Source organism: Balaenoptera acutorostrata, chromosome 11 (genome assembly GCF_949987535.1).
Source record: "Balaenoptera acutorostrata chromosome 11, mBalAcu1.1, whole genome shotgun sequence".
NCBI classification, from domain to species: Eukaryota; Metazoa; Chordata; class Mammalia; order Artiodactyla; family Balaenopteridae; genus Balaenoptera; species Balaenoptera acutorostrata.
The window spans coordinates 41,444,297-41,468,285 of NC_080074.1; the positions used below are offsets into that span (position 1 = coordinate 41,444,297).

Genomic DNA, 23,989 nt, shown 5'->3' on the forward strand with positions numbered 1-23,989 from the left:
AGACTTAACACAGTATTGCAGATGACAAAATGTGAAAAGCATGAAGTATATCTTAATTCTAGCAGCAGTTGTGATAACCAGAAATAGAGATGCCTAAGCAAAAAACTGCCGAAACCTTAGCTAAGTTATTGTAAAGATGACTGGATTTTTCTGCCACAAGTTTGGTAATTATACAATATCAATCTTAAAATACTCACACATAAGTTTTATAATTCTACAATTTCATGAAATTTCAACTTCAATATAAGGAAAAAATCAAGACTGATGGAAAAGGGATGATATATTTTATTGAAGAAAAAGGGTTTTCTTATTAGTGATATATTTTGACTTCTTAGAGAAGAGTAAATAGAAGGGGTGGTTGCAGGGCCTCACGATGCAAGGTAGATGACAGGAACAGCAGGGGTGCTCTTAAACCAACCTGCCATGATTTTAAAAAGTCAAATGCCTTAGATTTAGAGCACTCTCATAAACAGTAAAGGATCTTACATGTGACGTTAAAGGGCTTCAAACAAAGAAATATCCTAAAGCAAGGAAACTATAAGCAAAAACTACTTGTTGCAGATTATATAAGAAGAGAATAAATGATCAAGGTCCATAAAAACATGCCTTTCTTATAAGATGTAGAACTGTGCAGTTAACTAGCTATCTAATAAGAACAGGTCTGGGGACTTCCCTGGTGGTCCAGTGGTTAAGAATCCATCTTACAATGCAGGGGACACTGGTTCGATCCCTGGTCAGGGAACTAAGATCCCACATGCTGCAGGGCAACTAAGTCCATGTGCCACAACTAGAGAGTCCTTGCGCCGCAACTAATAACCCTGCATGCCACAACTAGAGAGAAGCCTGCGCACTGCAACAAAGAGCCCATGTGCCGCAACGAAAATCCCAGGTGCTGCAACTAAGACCCAGTGCAGCCAATAAATAAATAAATAAATATTTTAAAAAAACCCAGCAGGTCTGTAAACACCTATGGCAATAAATTTGGCCTTCGGTGTATACTTGTTAGAATAACTGTGCTTTCTCTTTCTCCTACATATTTATTCTCAGAACAGAAAAAAAGTAGTGTATACTATTTGTTCTTTCAAACTTTACCACTATATTTATATAGTTCATGCCTTTATTTTTCTGCACAAATACTCAGAGAAATGAATTATTTTTGCTTTTAAAGGACGATTTTTTTTCACTTAGTTTTTTAAAACAGTAAAGAAAATTGAGTACTATACCTGCAGACCTTCTCTCACTGCCTCCAGAATATAAGGTACCAAAGAATAGTTCCAGAGATCCATGAACCATACTCTAGAACCTTCTACATCCATGGGGCAAGGAAGGAAAAGTCGAGGACCTGAGAAGAAACAAATAACAAAACATTTTTAAGAACCATTATATGTAGCAATCTAAACCCATATTTAGACACCATTTGGGGGGAATGTTTCTTATAGGATTCTTAGAAAATTATAATCTTGGCCAGTTTGATTATTATTAAAGTGTGTTTCACTGAAGACCCAATCTCCAGGACCCTCCTTTCTTTTTACACTAAAACCTTAATCTAAAACATAACATTTTAGCATTAGGAGAAACCTGAAAGGTCATAATCCAGTCAATCTGCCCCATTTTACAAATGACAAAACAATGCTGGAATGAATTGTCAAATATAAAATATGTCATTATTTGCAGAAGTGGGTCTCTGCCTTGGTCTTCTGATCACAAATACAGAATTGTTCTTTCTAATTTACACTGTGTCTTTAGTGAGTATGTCTTTATGATCCACCACAATGGGAAAGGGACATTTTTTTCGTGCAATTTAAGAAGCAATACAAAAACAAACATCTTTATGCCAACCCAAGACAAATAATTCAAACAATTTTGTCTTCATGAAAAATGTAAAACACTTAAATTACCTCTAACTAAAATCTTCTCTCACAACTATATTTGATATGAGCCATAAACTAATATTTGTTTTTAGTATAAAAAAGGTACTCTAAACAGATACAATTTATTTCAAATGGTTATCTGATTTTTAGATATTTGTCTCTATTAAACTTATTTGATGTCAGTAAAATCTTAGTAAACCATAATAGTCAGACAAAATGAATCTAATTAGAAATATTTATACAAAGCTTGGAAGAAGGCAAGCTTTCAGAAGGAAAAAAAAATGAAAACTTAAATCTTTGGAAGCTTGAAAAACATTAGCTTCTCTTGTTATTTTCTGCCCTCCAATCTGGCCATCTTTACCACGTACACGTAGTTCCTGGAAAATGGCATATTGCAATTTTGGAACTCACCAATGGTAACATCAGAAGAACTGTGTGTTTCCAAAAAACTGTTGAGATGATGCCATGTCTTAGGAATCCAATCTATAATTTTGACTAGGTCATTATTGCGTATGTTCCTTTCAATTTCCATCTCTATCAGTTTCCTTCGAAGATATCTGCCTAAAAAGCCTTTCACTGGTTCTGTGTGGTTTGCACACAGCACCCACCTACAAAAAGAGAGAAAAAAAAAAACAAACTCAGAAATCTTTATATAAATTAAACTTTAAGTCCACAGTGATTCTCTTTCCAATATAAAGTAATAATGTTCCTAATTTAATTGGTGGCCATATGTTAATGATCAAAGGGATGAGAAGGTCTATTAGCATTAGAGCTATACTGTAACCAACTTTTCATTTTGAGCTAAAGAGAAGCTCATGTGCGTCACAGCAGTGAGTGGGCATGTACAGGCTGAGCACTCTTCTGTAGGAGAATCACAAATCCTGAAATAGGAACTGTCTTCACATTTCTCACACTTAGAAAAAATGTGCTCTACTTTAGCCAGTGACATAGTGAGCAGAAAAAACATTTCTTTTTTCTTCTTTTTGAAAGAAACACTTCTGATTACAGGTTGAGGATCACAAAATGTCTGCTTGAGAAAGAGTGTCAGAAGAAGTGAGAATTATTTTCACACCCCAGGTCACCACTGGCAGGATTTGTCAATGTACAAATGGAAAAAACAATAACCAAAAGCAAACAGAAAAGAGACAATATGAAAAAAATTCAATTTATCTTCACCTGAAATTGTGATGCAGCTCTAGATTTGGTGATGAAGAAACTCCCTGATTCATTGTTCCAATAATATATGGACTGGGGAAAAAAAAGAAAATTTATATGTACTAACGTTAAGAGAGATTAATACATTAAAATTGTCTCAGAAAACAATTTAGATAAATATGGATTTTTCCATTTTAACATTAGGCTGTAAAAGGGTAATTTTGTAGTGATAGGTTGGAAAATGACAAAGATCACTGAACTGGAAATTAAGATTTGGGGTTCTAATTTCAGATCTGGCATCCTAAGCAAATCATTTTCCCTCTCTAATCCCACATTTTCTCATCTATGAAATGAAAAGATTAGACAGAATAATCACAGTGATCTCACTCCACTCCAACATCTTATGATTCTTGTGCTTATAATCTAATTCATTAATTTTTTTTGTTTCATAATTATTTCAAAGGTTCTTAATAATATGAAAGAATTTGTATTCTTGTTTCAATATTTATTTTATGCTGATTAATTTTTAACATTTAAAAAATCTCTAGCAGAGATAATGGGGTTACTTGCACCATTAAAACTAACATTTATGTTGTTGTTCTTATATGTCCCTTTTTAGAGGCCATACTATAGTGAATCTTAAGTGGGTTTTCAGATTTTTTTTATACCCTACTTTAACCTTTTCTTTCATGTAAATAGTTAAAAATTAGAATCACTAGTGGAGAGAGGTATATCTGAATGTATTAAAATTACTTCTACAGGAAGGTTGAATTTAAACTTTAATATGGACTAAGAGTGAAACAAGAGCTCTATAGCTTCGTTCTTGTTCTTAATTTCCCTGATTCAAACATTCCATCATTGATAATGGTCTCCCAGACTTTCAGCATACCTGTAGAAGTTAACATCATCAAGTAAATAATGTTGCCATAAAAGTTCCTGGGACGCAATTGTTGAATGAATAAGTAGATGTTCTAATGAACACGTAGAGGTTCTTTGGAAATATGGTATAATAGTAATGAAGGCTTCTCAAATTAATAGCATCCACCATACGTCTTAAAAGGTATAAAGGCACAAGAATGCATATCTGATCACCATTTTTTCATATCTTATCACTTGAAATATTTCACAAGCATACCATTTGTTGTATTTACAGTTGAGAAAACCATTGAAGACATCACTCAAAGAGCCCACATGATGAAGATTATCAAGAATTATTACAACTGGAAGCTCTACACCATTATTATCAGCACTGCATTGTTCAGCCAGGTTAGCTAGATATTGTTGCAATTCCTTTAAAAAAATAAAGAAAACAAATACATCAATGAGAAATTTATACCAATGGAAAGCAATTCATAGTTTAGGAATGATACATTTTGTCTTCCATCCAGGTTCTTTGATTAAAACTCACAGATCATTCCATTGATATAAAACCTTATTTCACAAAGCAAAAAAACATACAATGTTGAGAGGATACACTTTTAAAGGAAAGAGAAAAGCCAGTACAGGACACCTGAAGTAAATATAAAGCTGTAAACACAAGGACATACTTCTCAGTTGTTTTCTCCCTGGAAGAAAAGTGAAAAAAAAAGAATTCTGGATATGAGCTCCTATGATAAACCACAAATACTGAGATTCATTCTTGTTTTTGGTATTACAATGATAAAGATGGATTTTAGCAAACCTTATAATTTCAAGTATAGACTAAATCCAAAATGGCACCCTTAAGTTTCCATTAAGACTTTAAATATTTTAATTCCAATTCATTTCGATGAGGTGCATCTGAAAATACAGCCCTGGGACTCAAATAAAACTGTGGTTGGTTGGTTGGTTGGTTGGTTGGTTGGTTGGTTGATTTGTTATTTACTTATTATCTGCTTGCAATTGTTGTAATTTATAACAACAGACAAAATGTGTTATATTTCATTGGGTCACTTAACATTAGCATTTAGCATTTATTAAGCTTCTTGGTTCTTTACAGATATTATTCCTTTCTAATAGCTTTTAATCTAAATATGATAACCAGTTCACTGATTGCTCTCACAGATGGGTAGGCCAGAAATATAATTAGATTTCTTAGAATTATCCTAATCAGTAAGAGCATTTCCATAATATTTGCATATTTACAATGACATTTTCAATTTGTACATCTTGAGCAGGGTTAAAAAACAATGTCATGATGGATCTTGAATAATGAATAGAATTCCAAACGATAAGTATGTAGTTTTTTACTCTTTCAACACAGCTTTAGCAAGCGCCTACTACGTGCCAGGTACTCTGGCACCAAGGATTTAGAGATTACTTCTACATTCAGGCATTAGAGTTGATAGAAAGGCAGGCCAACAAGTAAGTCTCAAGGCAGTGTGATAACTGAAATGCACAAAACACTATAGAAAAACGAAAGAGAGGCATCTAATCCAGATTTAAGGTTCATAGAACAATAGGGTATGAGGGCAGGAGGTATAATTGAAGAATAAAGAGTAAAGCATAAGAGGTGGAAGATACGAGTGTGTGATGTGTTGGGAGAAATATTGGTGTTCTGCTTTTGCAAGAGAAATGGTCCGTGGCAGTAGTGATCTCAATGAAAGGGGAAATCGAAAAGACTTTGAATCCATGCAGAGGAATTTGGATTTTACTATATAAACATGTGCACCATTCATATGTTGTTGTTTTCCCCAGGGTAGAGAAATTTATTTATCGAAGGAAACATACATGTGAAGGATAGGATGATTAATTAGAAATGGAAAACGCATTCAAGATGCTTACTGCCCAGAATAGGTTAGGCATGTATATAGATAACTAAAATTCACAGTGAAAACTAATACTTTACCTCAAAAGAATATACACCAAAGATTTTGTTCAGAGCATGTCAAGATTACTTGTAGCTTCTGGGAAAGACTTTCTGGTGGCAGTATTATTTGCTATTAACCCTTTGTTTTAAAGATTAGGTAATACTGTGATGCTTAAAAATGGAAGAAGAGCTTTCTTCATAGATGGAGAAGAACAAAGGCAGAAACATAAAAATATGATATCCATGTAGGAAAAACCCAGTAGTATATGTTTTGTGAAAGACTGGTAAATAAATTGGAAAGGAAAGTTTGCAACCTTGAATGGTTGGTAAGACTACTGGACTTTTCCTACTGACAGTGAAGAAACACTGACTATTCTAGGGATCTGAGTGATGCAGTCAGAATCATGATTTCAAAGTGTGGTAAGTATATTGCAAAGGAGGAAGAGGAACCAGTCAAGAGAACACTGAAATTGCTGAAGCCAAGAGACACTGTGGGACTCAAGAGGAATAGTAGAAGTATGGGAAGATTTTTGACCTAGAGCAGAAAGCAGTGGGGAAACACTGCAGGATTTTAATGTGGTCAGCTTTTAATTATGAAAGAAGAAGAATTATGAATGAATAGAAGACATTCTATTTCCATGAGGTGCAAGGATAAAGAGGCAGAGAGAGAAGGGGAATTTAATGCAAGTTGTAAATCAAGCAGTTAGTAAACAATTGCAATAGTCCAAGTAAGTGACAGAGTGTTTATTTGGGTGGGAGGGTAATGGTAATAGAGATGGATGAAAGAAGATGGATTTGTGATATATTTTCACAGATACATCACAAATATACAAGAATTGAAACTGGCATTTCTAAACATGTATATTTAGTATGCTAATGAAAACATACTTATAAGCTAATAGAAATGCCTACCATATGGAAGAGTGGGCACGGCTAATAGTGTCCAATTGGAGCCAATACAAGTTGAAACAAGGGAGTCATCCAGATGAGAACAGAAGTGGGAGAGAACAGAATGTTGGGGAATATTTTCATTTACTGGAAGGTGAAGGAAAAACAGTCAGTGAAAGGCACTGGGCAGCAGCTTACTAGAGGGTAGGAAGGAGACAAGGAGAGAATGATAATCATGAAAATCAGAACAATTTCTAGAAAGGGGGGATCAATTATAGCAATATAGTATATACGGATCAAAAGAGGGAGAGAGAGGTGGGGGGAGAGGAGGAGGAGGTGGAGGTGAAGCGGGGCGGGAGAGGCAGAAGGGGAGGGGGAGAAGTTTGAACTGAATTTGGTAAATAAGATTCACCGGGTGATTTTGGAAAAATAGGGCCATTAGATTCTATTGTGTTCCTCTCTCATCTTGAGAAGGGTAGTAGATCCCTTTGGGAATCTAATGAAAGCTATGGACCAGTCACAAGTAGAAACAGCCATACACAAATAATTTGGTCATACAACTTGAGTTTTCTCAAACCTCTTTGAAATCACTTCATGGTCCCCACTCTAGCTTAATCGGGGTAAAATCTTAGATTGAAGTACTGATACATTAGCATTAGAAGTTTCATGTCCAAGATCTAATCAGGCAGAAAAAACAGGTATATCTATCAGATGGACATTGATAATGAGATGAATCCCATGCTTTGAAAATATACACAGAACACAGCAGTAATATAAAAACTATTGATCATTGCTATCGCTGATTTTGACTCCAGACACACTCAAAATGAATCTGCCAAGTCCAGCTTTCTGATCTTTTCCCACCTAACATTCCAAGTGGCTTCAGTTGGCCATATATTCTTTACTAAATCCATCTCTAGCCTTCTGGGCCCACCATATCAAATGTCACAAAGTGTAATTGTTTATGTGTCCTGCTTTCAATCAAAATATTCCAGCTGGCAACTCAAGAGAGGGCTTGAAGAGTGGGAAGAGGAAAAGAATGTAAAATGCAGAGGGAACAAAAACATGAAAAGATTTTTTTCATTTGATGGTTTATTATTGGATTTTTTTGGAATCAGTGAGTGATTTGTGGCTTTGTCTCTTCAGAGCTATCGAAGGCATAGCAGAAAGCATGTCAGCAGTTACACAGTTCCACTTCTCAGGAAAAGAATTTATTTCATACCTCATTCACCCTTTACTTAAGTAAATCTACACTTGGTAGCATCCCTCCTACAATCCCAACCTGTCATCCCCGTTTCTCTATACCACTCTCACGTACCATCAACCCCCCGAAAATAAAGTGTGGATTCTCTGACAATTTGGCAAGAATTGGTCAAATTCTTTGGCCATGACTTGGTATCCAACATTACTGACAGCTCATTCAAATCTTACAAACCTAAAGAAACAATAAGCATTTGTTAGTTGTAGTTTGTGCTTTCTTGGTGATGAATGCTATGTGATTTGTCCATGGATTTCTTCCTATTACTGTTTACTAGCATCATTTGTTCTGTTCAAAGGCTCTTGGCAAGCTTTATTTTTCATCAGTTTGTAATAACAAAGATTAAACTGACCTCATAATGGCACAAGTGATTTTATTCAGAAAAAGTAGAAAATAAGAGTGCTGGATATATTTGATCAAATTTTAAAGGACATATAAATTATTATTGATTAAGAATATCTCCAAGTACTAAACATTTTTTCTGACTGAAATAAAAAGAACTTATATATAACAGTATATTTTGGAGTGAGCCAAATTTTAGAACTAATGTTAAGTTACCCTACTTTATTTTAGCATGTCGAATTATATCCAAGTCAATCTATCTGATTCAAAACTTGATTTTAAGTGATTCTCCAACTTTATCAAAATGCCTGTTTCCTCTAATAAATCTATTCTTCTCCTATCTTCCAACCACTTGTCTTTTTCATAACAAAAGTAACTTCTAAAGAGTTCTGTCACATCAACATTAAGGAAACACCAAAGAGAGCACTGAGGGTAATTAAGAGATGTCAATTCTTTCATCATTTTGGCTGAAAAGAAAACAAAATGTGCTAAAAGCTTTTAAATAAAGCTACGAGGAGACCCAGAATTCACTGGAGGCGTTAAAGGTGTAGGCTGAAGGAAACAACTGCACTCTTCCTGCTTCTACTTAAAGAAGAGTTCAATATTCTGCCTCAGGTGCCATGTCTTTCTCTACCTGAAATGAGAATGGGTGGTTCAACCACAATCCGAATAGTGCTGAGTTCCAAAGAAACATTTGGAATTCATGTGCTGTATTGAGTCCACATTAAGAGATCCCATCATGCTTTATACAAACCTTTGTCCTCCTTGAAAAATACATATAGGCCAATTTTGAACAAAGATCCGTGTATGTGATGGGGGTGGGTGGTCAGTACGGGTCTCTGTGTATCTGTGCAAGAAACCCTTACAGTATTGGGAACCAAGAGCTATAATTAATAACTGCAGGCAACCCTTAGGTGGTGCTTGCTACTTGTACTATTCTCTCCCTCTCCGTGCTTCTATCTGTCTGTCTCTCTCTCTCTCTCTCTCTCTCTCTCTCACACACACACACACACACACACAGAGATACACACTCATTTAGTCCTTACCACAACCCCACTATTTTTTCCCATTTTACAGCTGGGAAAACTAAGGCACAAAGAAATTCAACAATCAGCCCTAGGTCCCACAGTTGGTCAGTGATATGGACTTAATGAACTACTCCTTTAAGAAATTTTTGTTCACTAAATTAAACGTCTTGTTTATGTCAAGAATCCAGTGGGTTTGGGTTGCTTTTGGGAGTCATGCTTCTTTTCTAAAAATTTGCAGGCCAGAGGTTTTTGCGAGACTGGGTCAGTTTAGATCATCTAACCAGGTTATCTCTGGAAAAACAACGTGACCCAGTATCATCTGGATATCTTCAAGGTATTGCTTATAACAGATGTAGTTTCCTAAGAGAACCTTAGGTTGCACTGATCGAGAATGTAAATGAATAACTATAGGCAAAAATAGTCCAGTGTTAGGAATATGTTAGGCATCAACTATTTTCTTTTTAGGATTCTTTATTTCACTCCGAATATATGAAAATACTGGCTGGGTTTTATAGCCCCTCATGCCTATTTAAGAGCTGAGAGCATTCAGGATGATTATGGTACATTAAACCTTAGCAGATGGTGAAATGGAATACTGTTCAATTTCCTAAGGTTCCTAAGCAGAAATCCTATAGAAATATGATGTAAACAAATTGCTGTTCCCAGAATTTCTGCTTAGAATATATTAATTACACCCAAATCCCCATTGCTGCAACATCCCAGGTAATTCCTACTTATTTATTATGACCTAGACCAAGTATTGGCTTTTATAAAGCTCTGATTCCTGCAGGAAGAGTCATGGCCTCTTGTTTCTATGGTATTTGCATGGATCTCTTTCTGCTCTAATACTTCCTAAATGGATGTCTACGAGAAATCAGACAACAGAGACTCTGTCCTTTTCTTCTGTCCATTCTCAATGCTTGTGAATACCTGACACCTGAATGTCACTGAGCAGTCTTGTTCAAATTCATGAAATAGGGTTTAGTCATTCACCAGATTCTAGTTTTAGCTGAAGAGTTGGATATGTTTCCATGTACAATATGGAAGTTTCATATAATCTTAAAGCTTAGTTGCTTAAGACACGGATAAATAGCAGCAGTTGTCTTAGGAGTCTGTGACTTACCTTACTAGACTTGTGGTCCACATTAAAAGTGGCAATTGCATCCTCTGTTTTTTTCCTCCCAGATTTGGTTATTACATATTCAGCAAGTTTGTTTGCTAAATAGGTCTTTCCAGTACCACTAGGTCCTGAGAGTATAATTCTGTGATGCTCCATCAACAAGTTAAAGTACCTTTGGGTAATTGGTTTAGGAATCAGCGTATCAAAAACAAAACTGTCCAAACTGTTTTCTTCTACCCCTGAAGGGAGAAACAAAGGGAAGAGTGTGGCTTATTGTTCTAAGTAAGCTTGAAATTAAAATATAGTGTCAACTGGCAACTGGGCTTTGTTAGCCATTGGAATGCAGTCCTTGCAAGACACCTTCCTTGACATTTCGATCCCATGTGTGTTGCTATTTTAAGACAGAAAACATCAGTAGTAAGGCAGAGTGAACATCCAAATGAAAGCAAGTTTTTTTCCTCTTTGCTTAGACTTCCCTCATCTATTTCATGCTTCTCACTTATGTTTCCACAGAGAGATGGAAGCATTACTATGAATTCTATCATAAAATCCTCCTTCTCTTTGAAGGTGGTAGTTTTGTTACGAATAAATGTAAAAATTAAAATAAAAAGTATAAAAGTGTGTATGTTCTTCTCTTTTTCTTCCTCTTTCCTCCTTCTCTTTATTTCCCTCTAGCTCTCATTATACATCCAAGCTGTACCACCCCTTAAGCTTTTGAAGAATATAAGTATAATAGGTATTTGGCAAGGAATTAAGAAGGAGAGCAACAGTTTCTCCTTTTACTCACCCAATTACCTTAATCATAAAATCAAATATTGACAAACCCCTCTATTAATCTACAGTTTATATAGATGTGTTCTGACTCTTTAACATATACGAACAAGGAATTATGGATACAAGTATACTTTAGATATTCCATTTGCCTAGAATTAGTCACATTATTCAAAGCAAAGAGAATTTCTCATCCCTGATTCTTAACTTCCATTCTCTATCCCCAGTGGGTACTTATTGGGTATACATATTTTAAAATTAAAGGTAAAAGAATGAATATATTACCTTGGAATATGCAATAAACTTTTGGAATCTCCCCTAAATCTAAGATGATAATGGAGAAAATCTAGAAAATTGAAATTCGGTAAATCACATTTGTTTTTCTGAGTCTTGGAGAAACTTCAAAATTACATCTCAAAACTCAAAGAATTTCATTTACTTGGATTTTTGTGTTTTTAGGAGGATTTTAGTGTTTTAAATATAAATACAGCTCACATCATATCAAAATTATCAAAGTGGTTAACATAGTTTTCAAATATGAAAATTTGAAGGGAAACTGCAAAAAAGAAAAGAAAAGAAATGTTGGTAAAAAAAAATACAACTGTGCTTTTCATTTTTATTTTTACCTTTCAGGTTCACAGTGATGATGTTATTATCGCCGACAAGGTATCCACAAGGCAGCAGTTCAGGCACTTCTAGGTTATGGGATCTTATTAAATCTCCTATACAGTAGCTGGCAATGCAGTCAGAGCTCAGACCAAGGCTAGTGGATGTATCAATTCGGAACACATATTCCTGAAATGGTATACACAAAAAAGGAGAGTCAAAACAGAGGTCCAACTCCTCTACAACAAATACAAAACTCATGGGGATGTGAAGCTAGCTATCAAGAATTTTAGAAATGGGTAATATAAGAACTATTAATATCAAACAGCATAAAGAGAGGATGGAGGAGAGGAAAGGCAGATATCTCTATGCCATTAAAGCTAAGGGAAGCATCCAAAATGAAACACATTTGAAAATTAATATCAGGATGTCTTGCACAACTTACCTTAAAGAGACGTCTAATTACACCATCTAAGACATCCCACTTGGTTTTTCCACTGACACCAATGGATCCTATCAAATATGCCTGAGACTTCTGATCCTAAGTAAGAACAAAATAAAACAAGATAAAATCCAACGGTGTGTCTTTTTTTATTATGATATCTTCTACTAAAAAATATTAATATTAGTGGTGATTAACACTAAAATATATATTCAACCTATGGGTTTTATAATAACAGACATACACAGTGGATTATACAAAATACCCCAACAAACTAATCAACCAACCAACCAAACAAAAAAACTAACTAACAAAGTAACAGGATAGCAACAAAAACAAGAGAGAAAGAGATTAGATGAAGTGGTATGGTCAAGGAAAACTGATTCATGACCTGTTCAGTAGAAGGGAAAGGGCCAGGAGAGAACAAGTCTTTCGTTTTAATGCAGTGGGTGCATTCCTAAAGAGAAGCAACTTGGTAGGAGGGAAATGGTGATAGAGATGGAACAGAACTATATCATGAGTCCTAGAGCCTCATCTTAATGTTTTTGTGATCTTATCTTTGTTAAGTCCAAAACTCAGTTTATTTTTTTATTTAGATTATCTCTAAAATACAATCCAGTTTTGAAAAATAAGTTATCCATGGTAGTATGGCATTCACATATTCACAACACAGGTCCCATTTTGAATTTACCAGAAAATTCAATATTTAGAGGAACTTGCCAGGGAATCCTACAGAACTCATTTTGTCAAGCAAAGAACTCCTTTATAATACAAACAAAGGTCCCAAATTTATCGTTTCTGTAGGATGGGATTTTGAGGAATTTCTACAAATATTAGAAAAGTAAGCAATTCAATTTATAGTCTAACTGAAGCCGTTTTTATGTTGACTGGAATGGTTACATGAGATAGTGATCATGACACCAGTATATATAATTAGACAGTTGATATATCACAATCCTGATTCTAGTCACCAACTTGCATAGTCCTTAAGAGGTGGTAGAAAAATAACTGAGTCAGGTGTTAGAAGACATGGATTCTACAACACACAACATCTACCATGTAATTAAGAAATGTGATGTTAGTTCAAGCCACTTAGCTGGCTCAGAGCCTCAATTTCTTCATCTGCAACATTTAACTTTATAAGGGTAAATGATTATCAGCACTATTTAGGTATAACCTGAAGCCAATACCTGTTACAGAAAAAGTTGAGAAATTCACAGCAAACCATTCGTATTTTGTAACTACTGTTATAGACTGAATGTTTGTGTTCCCCCCCCCCAAATTCATATATTAAAGCCTCAACCCCCAATTGATGGTATTTGGAAATGGAGCCAGCAGGAGGCAATAAGAGCTAGATTAGGCCATGACAGTGGGTCTCTCATCATGGGATTAGTGGCCTTCTAAGTAGGGGAAGTAGGAGAGAGATCTCTTTCTCTCTCCCCAAGTACACACACTGAGGAAAGGCCAAGTGAGGACATAGGAAGAAGGCAGTCATCTGCAACCCAAGGAGAGAGCCCTCACCAGGAACCAAATCAGCCAGCACCTTGATCTTGGACTTAATAACTGTGAGAAAATAAATTTCTGTTGTTTAAGCCACCCAATCTATAGTATTTTGTTATGGTAACCCAAGAAGACTAAGACAACTACTTTCCAATGTTCAAAAATATTATCTTTCAGAATTATTTTGAAAAAGAAAACTTGTTTTACAGCATTATTGTAACTGAGTCAAAATGGACATGCATACAGTGCTTTTAAGCAGCTGCTTTTAAATCAGAGATCATTAGACTATCTAAGCTTCACTGAGACTATTACAGTCTTTTACATAAAGACCCACTTGGGAAATTCAGGCACAGATCTGCAGCTCAAGCAGAAAGTTTATGGCATTAGAATTCTTGCAATACACGCTCAGTGTAAAACTTCACAACTGCTAGCTCACTTTTCAAACTTAAATACTTCAATTATCTTAAAATTCTAAAGATTTTTTTGTTTCTCTGATAAAAATTTTTTGGATACTTAAAAATTTGTATTTTTGGCCACTGAACTACAATTTCAACTTGAAATAATAGTTTTAGTTTCAAGAAGAGGCTAGGGTCAGAATGGTATTGCCAATTTGAAGGCAATATTTGATTCCAGAAAAATTAGAATATTTGCCTTATCATCTAAGACCTTGCTTTAAAATGATACACACAAGTAGCGTCAATGAATTTGTCATACTGAGTTCAATAAAATATATCTTTCCAGTGTCTAGAAGAGCCATATAACTTATAGTATCTTCTTTGTACAAAGACCATCTTGGAAGTTCTAGCAACATGTTACTATACATCATAAATATCACCTGTATTTAGTTAGACAAAATGTTTATGTCAAAGAAAGCAATGTGCTTTTTTGGTTTTAGAAATGAGAGTGGCTGACAACCAATATTGTTTTCAGTGAATGAACATGACATACTGAGACACATTTTTACCTATAGGATGATGTCATTTCTTTTGAGTCTCTAACTTTCATGCTTTTATAATAGATTAGGCCAATGCCAAGACAAACACTGCTGATAGTATATTTATGACAAATACTTATTTGATTCATGGTCATTCTCATCTTTTAGTAATAAAGAACTTAAGGTTAAAGAAATACCTTTGCTCGACCGTAGCCCTTGCTTATGGAGACTATAATTTTCACGCTGCGGCCATCTTTATGTCCGGTTGCATCACCAGCATCATCGAGCAAAATATCTACCAAATTTTCAAAGAAACATACACAAACACACACACATACAATAGAGTCACATTAGCTTGGATTTCTTTACTGTCATCGTTTTCTCCCTCATAGTTTCACATCTTTCAATGGGAATATTCAGATTTTCTGCCACCCATTCTAACCTAACTGGTTTGAAAAACCTCAGCTTTCAAGAAGATGAGTGACTGTGTTGGGTTAAAGTTTCCATCTAAGAATTTATTTCTGCTTCCAAAGATCTTCACCCAAGTGTTGGGCACCCATTGCATTTAGATGAGGAAATAAGGGGTTCCTTTTTTCTATTATGCGCAGGTCTGAGTAATACCTGAGTAATAGTCAGTTACCATTATAACCGTGACAACCTGAAAAGCAATCTGATTTTTCTATCCAACCGAGAACATCCAAGGTCATCACCCATGTAATTATGAATGCAAAGGTGGTGAGACTGACTGTCAACTGAAATGATTTTCAAGCATTTGGTACATTCCCTGCTATATGACTACTCACCTCATATCTATAATTTTAGGTAATGTTTTGAATTTCAACCATGGCATTATACTTCCCCACAGAAATATATTAATTATTGCTCTCCTGTTCTTTTTATGCTTATAGCTTCAAAACCAAAATAATACTTCTAGTAATCAGCTAAGAGTTACAGAAGCATGATAAAGCTAGCTAACCATTAACCCAACAACTTTAAAATGTGATTAAAGATTAATTTTCAAAATATATTATATGAGATTAATGTCCAGTTTGGAGAATGATTAAGGCAAACTATCCCACATACATGTTTTCCTTTGACAAGGATGCTACTATGTTTAATATGAAGATAGTGTTCTGGGGACAAAGAAAACTTGGTTATGTGTTGAAGAGCACATGTGCCTGGTGACAAGAGGACTCAACTGCTCAAAGTGGAAATTTCGAGGGCCAAGGGCTGTGACCGTACCATTAAAGAAGCAACAGTTTCATCAGGTGCCTTCTGAAAATAAAATGGTTCTATTACCTTAATAATTAGGAATATGCAATTTTGCAAAGGAAGAAGTTAAAAAAATGCCATAACACCATAACAATCAAAAGCACATTTAGAGTTTAAGGAATATGGAGTTTTTTTGCTACAAGTTTTTAAATTGTCAAAGACAATCTCCCTTACTGAAATTTTTTTTTTTTTTTACTAGATTAACATCCTCCCAGTCTTTCACCATCTTTCCTATCCAACTCAAACCTCTTCCTTAAGTGTCATTTTAATTCTCTTCTTGCTCCTTTTCTCAAAAGTTTAAAGTGGCTTATCGTTCACATCTAAATATCTTGTAATTCATGACCAAATTACCTCTTTAGTACTTTGCTCAATTATTCGTAACTTCCTAAATATTCAAAAATATTTATTTTAACTAACAGTTTATTAACCATCAAAGAAATCAGGAACTGTGGATTTCCCTGCTGGCGCAGTGGTTAAGAATCTGCCTTCCAATGCAGGGACGTGGGTTCGAGCCCTGGTCTGGGAAGATCCCACATGCCGCGGAGCAGCTAAGCCCGTGCGCCATAACTACTGAGTCTGCGCTCTAGAGCCCGCGAGCCACAAATACTGAGCCCGCATGCTGGTACTACTGAAGCCCGGGTGCCTAGAGCCCGTGCCCTGCAACAGGAGAAGCCACCGCAACGAGAAGCCCACACACCACAACAAAGGGTAGCGCCCATTCGCCCCAACTAGAGAAAGCCCACACACAGCAACCAAGACCCAACGCAGCCAAAAATAAATAAATAAATTTATTAAGAAAAAAAAAAAGAAATCAGGAACTGTGTTGGGCATTGGGAATGAATACCATGGTGAGAAGGAAGATGAATTCCCTGCTCTTTTGGAGTATACATTCTCAACAAGGTAATATTGAATGTTTTAAGTGCTTTAGCAAAATGAATATAGTAGTTAAGAGTCAGGCACTGGAATCATCCAGATCTGGGCTCAAATATTAGCTCTATCACTTACTGGATGCATAATCTTGAAAAATTATCACAATCACTTTCCTAAGTCTTGGTTTCCTCATCTATAAAATGGGGCACAAATGCACCAGCTTCGTAGAGTTATTGAGAACATAATAGAAAACACTTTTAAATCACTTTATCCTCCGTGTTTAGTAAGTTTATCTGTTCTAACCATTACTCCTTTTCTCTGTGTGTTTATTCTAACTCCTTGTGTTGACAGTGGGAGGAGCACATCATGATTCACTCTGGGTTCCCCCTGCCCACCCCACCCCCAGTACATTGACGGGATGATCGCCTGAACAAACGACTGAGTAAAAACAAATAACAGCCAGCCAGTTTGAGATAAGGGTTCTCTGTGCTGTTTTATGGAAAATAAGTTAGAGTCCTCTGTCAACATTTTGAAAAAAGATTTGCTATTCTGGTTACAGTCAAGTGAAATTCTGACAAAAACTAAAGGTTTTTCAAACTTCTGTCTTCACTGGATGTATGGAACATGCATTATTATTTCAGGAACTGGACATTTGTCAATTAGCCTCTCTCCTGCCTACTTCTTTTTAAAAAAAAATTAATCATGAACTCTAGAAACTTTTTCTATTAAAAAGCCCCAGCATAAAGGCACTTTTGATTTCCAAGTTTGAACCCACTAAACAAGAGTGAAGGCAATGGAAACAGTATCCTAGTCAAGTGATTTACACTTTTTTTGCTAGTTCAGACATAAGTATCGCTATTGAAAAATAGTTGAGGAAATAAAATAATATAGAGCTAAAAATAAACCATGAAACAGGTCATTATAAAGCACATTTTGAAAAAAAAAAATCCTCTCCTCACAAAATTGCCCCAAATTCTGAATCACGGCCATCAAGTCGATGGACACAGAAAATGTAAATTTAATTTCTTTGATTTTTATATTTATCTTTATGAGTCCTAGTCTTTCATAGACATTAATTTTGGTTTCATTTTTATATGGCTGTTCTTCCTAAACTACCTTCAGTACTAAATTTGCCTCCTTCAAACCTTATCATATTTCCATAGGCTAAACCAAAATCATGTAACAGGCAGTAAAATCCCACCATTAAGGCATCCTATAAGGTACCAGTCCTTTTCTCTCCTTAGAAGGGAAGCTCCAGGACACAGGCAGGCACTGACTGCCATTAGGTGTGGATCCTACCTCACCTCTCTCAGGTTCATCACCGACAAGCCAATGTATAGGATGCGGCTCAGGACTCTCAGATTCTATACATTTAAAGTTTTTGTTCTTTCTTTTTTCCCATCTTTTGAAGAATGTGGATGATAACACCTCATAGACAATTTACACATTCAAGTTATTACCATATTTCCATAGTTTTATTTTACCTAATGATTTATAAGTTCATTTAATTATGACATCTCGGTTTTTTCTTAGCTACTAATATTTCTTTTACTTGATATGTATTCTCAAAATTCATTTTCCTTCCCCAATCCCTGCCAAATGGTATAAACGTTGTTTTCATGAACTTCAGGAAATTCCTACTTGCCTTTTAGTTTCTAGTTACCTTTTATAAGAAGAAAGCAAGTATGCATTTGGGCCATTCATTTTACACCATGAAGGGCAGATATAATTAGTAGAATTTTTAAAATTCTGACCTTTTAGAAGCAAGAGATATGATTCATTAAAATATCATCAATATCAGCTTGCAGTATTTCTGTTTCTTTTCTTTTTCGTTTTCATCTTTATCTTTTTTTTCTATATTTTGGTGTAATTTAAGGCAAGCCGTGAAGTTTCTCAATCCTATCATGGGATCTAAAATTGCCCAGGAACATGTATTTATATTATTGGTTTCCAAGCGTCATCTAGTGGCTGTGCTTTGCAATCACTGCAGATCCTCATGTAAATTTTTCCTCAACGAAGTCTTATATACATAGAATGATTCGATGCCATAGGAGCAGTCATACTTTATAATTGAATAGTTCATCAGCTATTAAGACAACATTATGTCATATGATTCTATTTGCAATTGAATAAAACTGTACCCTTGTTCCATCATTAGTACCACTGAATACAATAATAGAATCCAGTGTGTTCTTTTTGTTTGTTGAAAATCTAATAGAGCTGCAGTCTGGGTGATGTAGTAGCATTATGTTCTCCCTGGGCCGCATCATGCAGGATCATCTAGTCAAATTTAGGAATAGGTCCTGATACACTTGTATACGGGCTTCGTACACTTAAAACACTATCAAATTGCATGGGGTTCTGAGTATTATATTCATTAGTACTAACAATCATCACTGAGAATATTACTTTTTCATCCTATTTGTAACCCTGGAGGAAGTACTTCTCAAACACAAGTCATTGTTTTAAAAAATGATATGAAAACTATATCTGTATGTCTTTTTACTCTTTCACCCAGAATGTTCTTTTAAAATGATAATGAAGGGGCTTCCCTGGTGGCACAGTGGTTGAGAGTCCACCTGCCAATGCAGGGGACATGGGTTCGAGCCCTGGTCTGGGAGGATCCCACATGCCACGGAGCGGCTGAGCCCCTGTGCCCCAACTACTGAGCCTGTGCTCTAGAGCCCATGAGCCACAACTACTGAGCCCGTGTGCCACAACTACTGAGCCTTCACTCTAGAGCCTGTGCTCTGCAACAAGAGAAGCAACCGCAATGAGAAGCCTGCGCACCACAACGAAGAGTAGCCCCTGATCTCCACAACTAGAGAAAACCCGTGTGCAGCAACGAAGACCTAACGCAGCCAAAAATAAATAAATAAAATAAATTAAAATGATAATGAAGTAAAATAAATTTATAAGAGGAAAAAGGACTATTTCTGAGAACTAGGCCATTAACATTTTGAAGAGGGTATGTGTGAGAGCTGCAGCGGGTAAGGGTCTCCAAATTCGAGGTCTCCAGGCTTGTGAAGTCAGAGGCATGCTTTGATTCAGGCAGGTGTGTGCACAAAATCACCTGAGGTAACAGACTCCGTGATGTTCAAATTGTTCAGAGAGAGTCCTAAGGACTGGCGTGAGGATGAGGAGGAAGTGCTACTTGCGGACTCAGACAGGGGCCGAGCTGGCTTCGCAGCATTCCCCGTTTCTGCCTTCAACCGGTCGTTCTCAGCCTTCAGTATTTCAATCTCATTCTGTTGTGAAGATGGAAAACATGAAAAACATAGAGCTAGCTTGATTGAGAAAAGGGTACCAACTCTTTTAACAGGGTTAATCGGTTCATTTAGTAAATAAACCATGTGGTGAGATATTAAATAAACAAACATAAATTATGGAAACAGGATTTCCTTCTAAAGAAGGAAAAGTAATCCCTTTCTCTGTCTCTCACATACACATATTCAGCTATTCACAAATACACACACTAACCAGTAGAATTTTTTACAATTTTTTAACAATCTATCATATATTTGAGGAGTTTTCCAAATATGACATGGTCTCATGTGAATTAAGAATAACATAATTGGGGCTTCCCTGGTGGCTCAGTGGTTGAGAATCTGCCTGCTAATGCAGGGCACACGGGTTCGAGCCCTGGTCTGGGAAGATCCCACATGCCGTGGAGCAACTAGGCCCGTGAGCCACAACTACTGAGCCTGTGCGTCTGGAGCCTGTGCTCCGCAACAAGAGAGGCCGCGATAGTGAGAATCCCGCACACCGCGATGAAGAGTGGCCTCCACTTGCCGCAACTAGAAAGAAAAGCCCTGGCACAGAAACAAAGACCCAACATAGCCATAAATAAATTAATTAATTAATTTAAAAAAAAAAGAATAACATAATTGAAAAGTTCATACCATTTCTCATTTTAAAAGTAAACATACACACTACTACATATATAAAAATAGATAACCAACAGGGACCTACTGTATAGCACAGGGAACTATACTCAATATTTTGTAATAACCTATGAGGGAAAAGAATCTGAAAAAGAATATATCAATCTATATATGTATATATATATTCAGTTATATACATATAACTGAATCACTGTGCTGTACACCTGAAACTAACATGACATTGTAAATCAACTATACTTCAATAAAATAAAAAATTTTTAAAAACTTAAAAAAAAAATTTTAAATGAAAGTAATGTTAAAATCTCATAGAAAATAATGCCATTTGTAATACTCTGAATTCAGGGAGAGTTGAAAACCACAGTAAAACAAAAGTAATATAAATAAGGTGATTTAAAATTACCACTTCAGAATCCTAGCTAACGTCTGAAAAAGTTTTTGTTCCTTCAAAATGGGGCACTAAGCTCATAAAAACAACACAAGCCTATTGATGAATATATCCATTGGCAGATGAATCTGCTCAGCAATGAGCTTTTCCTATTTCAGTCATCTGTGGTACCAAGTGATTACGGGTTGACCATAATAAAATGAAAACTTAGTCTGAGCACAGACTGATTCTGAATTTAGCCTTCAGATGCTTCCAAAAAATAGAAAAGCTTTACTTCTACAGATGGCATTCTACATCACACTTACTTTCATATTTAGAAAGCTTGTGTTATATTTCTGTTGATTCCTCATTACGTTTGTTTTTCAATAGAAAACAGGTAAAGGTGTTTGAAAGTCAGATTTCAAAAGAATAGGAAAAAGTTAACATAAGGGTAAATCATGGAAAAGTGAAGAAGCAAGGGCTGTAGTAGTGTCTCTAAAACCTTAGCTCTCGGCGAATCCAATCACTAATACAGTGCCTTCAATGGTCCTTGAGTGCAACCGGCCAGTTTGCACTCCCACTTCCAAACCTGGATTTGACAAAATTCTCCATCCAGTATTGAGAAATGAGGTGCAGAGACTGAATAAACAGAGTGTATTTCCAAAAAGGATTTAAACGTGAGATTTGTTTTTATAATAACTAAGAGAAGAGAATAAGCAGCATTTTAAATCTCTCCCGTTTGTTCCCTGAAGGTGCTTTCAGACCAACCTGCATCCGGTTCATGGCTTCCCGGATCTGATCGAGATGATGAGCAGAGCTGAGGGCCTCCAGCCGAATATCCGTTAATTTTAATTCCTTTTCTCTGAGCTCACTCTTCAGCTGCAGAATTATCTCTGCCTCAGCCTCTGTGCATTCACAGATCCTGAAGAAAGAAACAAGCACAAAACCAGTGGTTGGGGGATGCCAGAGGACTACGAAAGGCAATGCTTCTTTTAAAAGCTGAACTGCAATATTATCCAGCAGGTACAGAGATTATTTGCTGCTGGCAATACCTAGAGAAAAGGAAAAAGTTTTACAAACAGTAGTACATTCACAGGTTCAAAACTGAAAATAGTAGCCGTCTCTTTTAATCTTTTCTTCCTATTTTCTGAAGTTTAAAAACAATCTATCTTTACTGTATATAAAGTGATCCTCAAAATTCCCTTGTTGCTGTTTATGGAGCTGAAAAGTCATAATATTACTACATCTCATTCTACCATTTTTCAAGAGACTTGAGCCTCTATTTGCAACATGAAATTTGTTTAAAGCAAAGTTATTATGTCCTTAAAATGCTGATTTCTTGTTTTGTAAAATTTTGCAAAGAATAACCTTATTTGCCACAATACTATTTTCAGGTTACGATACAATTCAATATAAATATTGTAGAAAATAAATCAGGGAGATTAGTTTTGGACATTTAAATAATGGATGAGTGTTATATAATCCTCCTGGTAGGCTCAGCTGATTTAGGAGATCAGCTAATGAAACTGAATCACAGGTTTCAACCCAAATGGGCAGGCTAGTTGGGGGCTGCTTGAAGGTCATATACATTATATCCTGTTGTTGTTCTGTAGACAGCTTTGTAGGAAGTATGTCAAAAGAATTTGTTTTATGTTAATGAATATCTTTTCCATTTAAAATGTGAGGACTAATTGCTGGTCACAAAATGATAGTGCTATGTTCTTTCCTCTAAGTCAGGAAATTATACAGGGTGTACAAGGGTCTTAAATGGTTCTATTAGTGGCCCTGCTTTATATGAATTCTGGGTGAGCCACTGTCTTGGGCACACAAGGAGATCTCATTTAAATAGTATATAGAACAAAGAGAATTATCAGAGCACATGTTTTACATTCTAAATGTTTTATTCTTTCTTGTAACATCAACTAGTGGGATACTATTTTAAAAATGCTATGCTAGATTATCTAACACAATTAAAGAAAAAAGGATTGAAGTTTGGCTTGAGGAAACCAAATTTTACTTCCAAAACAGGAGGACAGAGAAGGTAGTCATTGTTGAAATGCATGCGAGTGATTTTAGAAGAAGCAAGAGTGAACACTGCTTAGGTTAGAACCAGGATCTTTGCAGTTTTCATGCAACACACTCCATTTTACCGGGATCTATGCTTGTAGATCACAGGGCCATTTTGCCGTTTCTTTGGTGGCCAGACAAGGGGTAACCTGCATTTAATGCACAGTTAGACAGATACACGGACAAATGCAAGTGAAAAGAAGCGAAAATAATAACTTAGAAAAGGGGAGAATGAGATCAAGAACGGTCAATTTCTAATGTATGGAAAGCAGAAGAGAAACAAATGCTGTCTGCTATCCTAAGGAAGATCTGAAAATAATCGGTACAGAGATGGTGCTGCAGTTCCATTTAGAACACAGATCTAGGCTTGGCCTGAAGTTGTCTTTAACAAAATACTTCCGCAACCGGCAGAGGGAGTGACTTACGCTGAGGCGGATTGCGAGGGCTTCATGGAGGCTGGCCCACAGTCACCCGCATTGTGGGGCAACTTGGGGGACGCTGGAAGGGACGAATCAGTAAGCTCTTCAATGTCCGAATGTGAGGATGGAGGCTTGGTGGACTTTTTCTTCCCAAAGGCTTGTTTGAATGAGCTTCTCAGCTGCAAGAAGGACAGAAATTACCTTCCTTGTCTATTTGCACTGGGGGCATCTTGCTTTGGGCCGTTAGTTTGCAGGTGCCATCCTAGCCACTGCCTGGGGTCAGTAGGTATAAGCAAAGGATTAACAGCTGCAGCACAGTATCTCTAAAAAAAAAAAGATACCGTGTTTTGTGTTTTTGTTTTATTCTTGTATTAATCCAGCGCAGCGCA

At 36.1% G+C, this 23,989-nt stretch overlaps 1 protein-coding gene across 16 annotated transcripts in view; it reads right to left on the reverse strand.

Moving 5' to 3' along the window:
* NAV3 (neuron navigator 3) overlaps positions 1 to 23,989 on the reverse strand; it is a 1,137,481-nt gene that overhangs the window by 10,780 nt on the left and 1,102,712 nt on the right. For all 16 annotated transcript variants that reach the window (XM_057557682.1, XM_057557697.1, XM_057557687.1 and 13 more), the window contains 11 exons: positions 23,607 to 23,779; positions 21,883 to 22,036; positions 19,919 to 20,093; positions 14,901 to 14,998; positions 12,273 to 12,368; positions 11,848 to 12,016; positions 10,454 to 10,689; positions 4,162 to 4,316; positions 3,048 to 3,119; positions 2,283 to 2,479; positions 1,224 to 1,342 (listed from right to left, as the gene is read on the reverse strand). In XM_057557682.1, the coding sequence (XP_057413665.1) occupies positions 1,224 to 1,342; positions 2,283 to 2,479; positions 3,048 to 3,119; positions 4,162 to 4,316; positions 10,454 to 10,689; positions 11,848 to 12,016; positions 12,273 to 12,368; positions 14,901 to 14,998; positions 19,919 to 20,093; positions 21,883 to 22,036; positions 23,607 to 23,779 (1,644 nt within the window). The remainder of the gene's footprint in view (positions 1 to 1,223; positions 1,343 to 2,282; positions 2,480 to 3,047; positions 3,120 to 4,161; positions 4,317 to 10,453; positions 10,690 to 11,847; positions 12,017 to 12,272; positions 12,369 to 14,900; positions 14,999 to 19,918; positions 20,094 to 21,882; positions 22,037 to 23,606; positions 23,780 to 23,989) is intronic.